The 4,737-nt window shown below is 44.2% G+C and overlaps 1 protein-coding gene across 1 annotated transcript in view; it reads left to right on the top strand.

The window, feature by feature from the left end:
* Positions 1-6: 6 nt before the first annotated feature.
* PCNX1 (pecanex homolog 1) overlaps positions 7-4,737 on the top strand; it is a 138,855-nt gene continuing 134,124 nt past the window's right edge. Inside the window, exon 1 of the mRNA XM_025194118.1 lies at positions 7-99. Coding sequence (XP_025049903.1) covers positions 97-99 — 3 coding nt within the window. The 5' untranslated portion in view covers positions 7-96. The remainder of the gene's footprint in view (positions 100-4,737) is intronic.

Genomic DNA, 4,737 nt, shown 5'->3' with positions numbered 1-4,737 from the left:
GGCGGCTGGTACCAGGACCCGCACCAGGGCGCGGGCGTCAACGCGCTGCACCTCTACCTGTGGCTCTTCCTGCTCGGCTTCCCCTTCACCCTCTACATGGTGAGCGCCGGCTCCGGCCTTTGGTTCCGAGCAAGGGCTCGGGTGCCGCCGGCAGCGGGGGCCCAGGAGCCCGGGAGGAGTCGCGGCCCGTCCAGCCCCCTTGGCTGACCTTGCAGCACTGCTGCATCCCCCGGGTCTGCCTGGGGAGCGGGGTGAGGGGCTGCCCTCCCCTGCCCGCTGCTCTCACGGGGGGGGGCCCCCGCGGCTCACGGGGGGGGGGGGGTTCCCAACCCTTCTGGGACCAGGACCCATTTGTAAACATCCGTGGCCAGTCCCGCCCCACTGCCCTGTCCCCAGTGTGTGGGCCGGGCCAGCATTGGGAGGCCCCAGCAGCCCCTCGCAGGCTGGAGCTCTACCAGGCTGCTAGGGAAAAGCCGCGGTTTCCCACATTTTTCTTCTTTAAAGGGGACTCCATTTTTAAAGTTTGTTCGCAACCATTTCATATACTCTTGCAACCTGCTTTGGGGTTGTGACCCCTGGGTTGAGAAATGCTGCTCCGAGCCATGTTGACAGAGAGCTGCGTAGGAGCCTGTTGTGCTTGCCACAGCTTTTGGTGCCTGCCTGATACGGCCATGGGTTCCTTGGGCTGAGCAAGAGGTGCCTGTCCTGCCCCTGCCCCTTCTCCTCGCCCAGAATTGGCTGCTTTTTGAGAATGGAGGATCTATTTCAGGGGAGTTTAGTCTAAGGGCCCATTGGCCTGTCACTTGGCGGTGTGCCAGCTGCCATCCTTGTGTCTCACTTGTGTTTTAGCAGCAAGAGAAGAGTTTTGATAACTTGAGACCATTTGGGTGGAGGGGCAGGTTCTGGAGAAATGTAACTGGCTGCTAAAGGTGTCTTTCACACTTGGCATCTTGCTTGACGTTAGGGCTTTGACGAACTGATTCTTTTCAAATCCAGAAACTTCTTTTTTTTTTTTTAATTTCCTACATACACCTTGTCGGTTCTGTTTACATGCCTGTGCGTGCACGTGCTTTTCTCCTGTTTTAAAAGATTTCTAAATTTCAGTATAATTATCCGGAGGAGGAAGGACCGGTGGGTAGCTTCCTGTTACGCATTACTCGCTTCTGTTTTTCAGCATCATGTTCTAACTGATATGTCATCCATGAAATGGAAATTAATTTTTCAGCTCACAAATTTCTCAGCAGTAGTACAATGCAGTCATTCTAGGAATGATGCGATCAGTCTCAGATTGTCATAGTCTAATCTAATTCACAAGCCCACCAGATCCAGATGATTTGACAATTTAAAGCATCAGCTGACTTGTAAAAAATGTATGTGGATTAGTGAGTGAGTCCTCAGGGAATTGCTCTGCAAGCATTTCCAACTGAAGGAGATCCAGAGCTCATAGGTCAGGCTGCTGCTTTAATTAATAAGCAAGGTAGCTTGGGAGGAAGAGGGTAGTCTTAATGTAAGTAATTGGAAAATGTTATGAAATGGTTGGGGTTGAGGAAAAATGTAAGAGGTTAAGACCAAAACCTTGCAGGTTTACCATCTCTTCTGCAGTGTAGTGTACTTTGGAAGCAGCAATAAACTACTAGCAAGGAAACAGGAGGATGATGCCCAACAGCCCCTTTCTTGAGGGGGGAGTTACAGTACATGTAGTAGATGACCAGTTGCACCCAGTTTCTAATTAAATGCATATTTGTGTAAAGATTGGAGGGGGGACGGGACTTTCTGGCCAGGGGAAGATTGTGTCAGGGGGCAAGAAGATCATTAGTGTCTCCTCCTGAAGTATAGTTTAATAGAGCATGTGCTGGTCTGCATTTTTATGGTAATTTTTGTATATCCAGTTAGGATATACAACGTGACACTATAGTGTCCTGCTGAGAGGACTAACCATAAACTTTGTGATGAGCTGCAAAATACTGTGCATGCAGGAAACAGAATAGATTTAATTCCATCCTGTATGTGTCTTATTTTCCCTATTTTATTTCCTTATTTACCCAAAGAACCGTGTCTGCCTTATTTTCCCTAGGCAGACGAGGTTCCTTGGATGAATCTGATATCTTTTATTAGACCAACCCAAATAGTTGGAAAATAATTATTAAGCAAGCATTCGGGAACTTTTGGACCCAGAGTGTCACTTCTGTCTAATGCTGGGGCAGACAGTAGTGATTTATTTATTAAGAGCCTTTGCATTGGAATAAACTTAAGCATTCTTTTTGTTAGTCTGTTGCTATGTGCTGTGGCATCAAGGGGTGAAGGGGCGGGGGCAGGGGAAACTGGGAGGAGGGAAATCCAGAGGAAAAAAACAAGCTGTTTTTTTGAGGTCATTAGAGAAAAATTCTCTTGCTTCATAGCCTTGGACAAGCTAAAGATGCAACAGCAAGTGCCAGCTTTCCTGAGAATAAGTAGGAAGATTAGTCACAAGTTAAAGCATATTGAATCATGTTTGGCTGTTGTCCCTCTCCACCCTTTGCTGTTTGTGTTGTCTAGACATAAACCAAACAGACAGACCCACTATGGTCATCTTATTCCTTAATGTCTCTTTCTCAAACCATTGTTTATTGTTGGCATTCAAGAACTGTGCCATTGCAGGAATTGCACAATTAAGCAACATTTGTTGCTTATCTTTGGAGGAAGTCAGATTACTTTTTTAGAATGTGGTTCCTAATGTGTAGAAGGGGATTTCTAAACTAGCTGCAAACTTATCATTACTGGGATCCAGCTTTCATAATTTAAAAACCCTAAAGGCTCCCAGTACCTGAAGTCTTTGTTTAACTTCTTTAAACATTAAGGCCTTTCCCACAGTAGGGAATTTTAGGAACAAATTGTTACTAGTTTTACTGTATTGATGTAGCAGCAATTGGGAATTGTTTCCAAAATATCCTACAATAATAGTGTTATCCAAAGTGTTGAGGCAGCTTGATCTCTGGGAGTTAAGGATAAGGCATTTTAAGAATTTATTTTGTAGTGATTGGCTTGCATTTTGTTGTTCAAATACACCTCCGGTACCTAAGAACCGTACCCCAAATTCTCTCTGTCACTTCTTCCTATTGGCTTAACGTTGGCTGTTAGCAGTTTCTGTTCCTAGAGATGTATAGACTTGGTCACTTCAAATACCTGCAAGTGAGGCAGCAAATAGACTTGGATTAGTATTGATTTTGTTGGGTCCTGCATCTTGGGTCCTGCATGTGACTTGTCACCTTTTGGGGATATTGCTTGAGGCAGTAATACCATACATACACGGGTGTGTGGAGGAGGAGAGCCTGGTTGGCCTCCGCAGCATTCCTACTCCCCTGTGGGCAAGTGAGGTAGGTAGCTGTGTTTAGTCTGAAGTCAGGTAGAGAGTGCATGGTCAGGAGCTTTTCTGACTCCTGAAAGAGAAAAGGTGGGTCCCCTGCACCCAAGTGAAAGTGCAGGAGCCAGAAAACTACTAATGATAGGCTATTACATTTGTTAATAATCTATTTTTAAAATTTTAAAAGAAAATTGCAATTTAAATAATATTTGTGGTTTAGTTTTTACATGTAAAACCGAGCTTAAACTCAAGCATTGGAAAGCTGTGAAATATCAGATTTAATGTATGGCTGAAATAGGACAAGCCTTCTGTGTGTGCCTTAGCATAATCTCCAATTGCATGAAAATATATTGTTTCTTCTTTAGGATTCTTTTCAGTCAGCGTGCAGCTGGATGAACAGGGGAGTAGGAATTTAATGTTGCATGAGCAATCATAAATGTGTAATTTCTGAACTTTCAAATGTTTTGCTTGGCAACTTAATTTAATGCAAAACTTCTAAGCACAGCTATAAATTACATACAGAAGTTGCAACTGATAGCAAGGCCCCATTTGTTAGTTGAGCTGTACATCTACTATGTAACAGTTCTTGCACTAAAAAGAGGGGTTTGGGTTTTTTTTAAATAATTTAAAGAAGTCAGGAAAGGGTGGGGGAAACTAAAATACAAAATGAAATGCAACTTGTCCAGAATCGTGCAGTAGGTCATTGGCTGAAACAAGAGTATAACTTAAAGATTCCTAGCTCCTGAGATGAATGTTATAATATACAGATTTAATTCAGTAAAAGGAAACTCTAAATTAGTGTAACCCTTCTTCCCCAGATGTGCAACACAAAATGGGGTGAAACAGGATAAGGCATAATTAATGGAAATCTTGCCACTGACTTTCAGTAATACCAGGATTTGACCCATTATTTTTAAGTGTGGCACATGTTTACAGAACTTATTCATGTCTGTCATGGTTGGTTAGGTTACATTAATTAACTGCAATTCAGGTAATGGCAGGTTATATACACTGGGGGGGCGGGGGGGGGTGCTCAACCTGTGGGCCAGATCTGGCCCCAAGTCATCTTGTCATAGGGCCTTTGGGGCTCCCACTAAATGCAAGTGGAGGTAGCATGTGGAGCCGGGTGAGGGAATGCATGGGGCTGGGCCCATGCCACTCTTGGCTTGCAGAGCCAAAAGGTTGAGCACCACTTAATATACACCAATGGCCAGTAAAAGTGGGTCATGTAAATGTAGCTTAATGTAGAAAAGTGTTTTCATGGCAAGACTCTTAAAAGAAAGGCGTACTATTGCGTGATCATAATAACTAAGAAACCTAGATGCTGAACAGCTCTCTACTGAAGCAGCTTCCTTCCGACTTTATCCTCTAAATGACATTTACTGATCATTTAAAGC

Source organism: Alligator sinensis, unplaced genomic scaffold (assembly GCF_000455745.1).
Source record: "Alligator sinensis unplaced genomic scaffold, ASM45574v1 scaffold768_1, whole genome shotgun sequence".
NCBI lineage: Eukaryota > Metazoa > Chordata > Crocodylia > Alligatoridae > Alligator > Alligator sinensis.
Note: the sequence above shows the minus strand (reverse complement) of the source record. Positions and strands in the feature narration are given on the sequence as shown.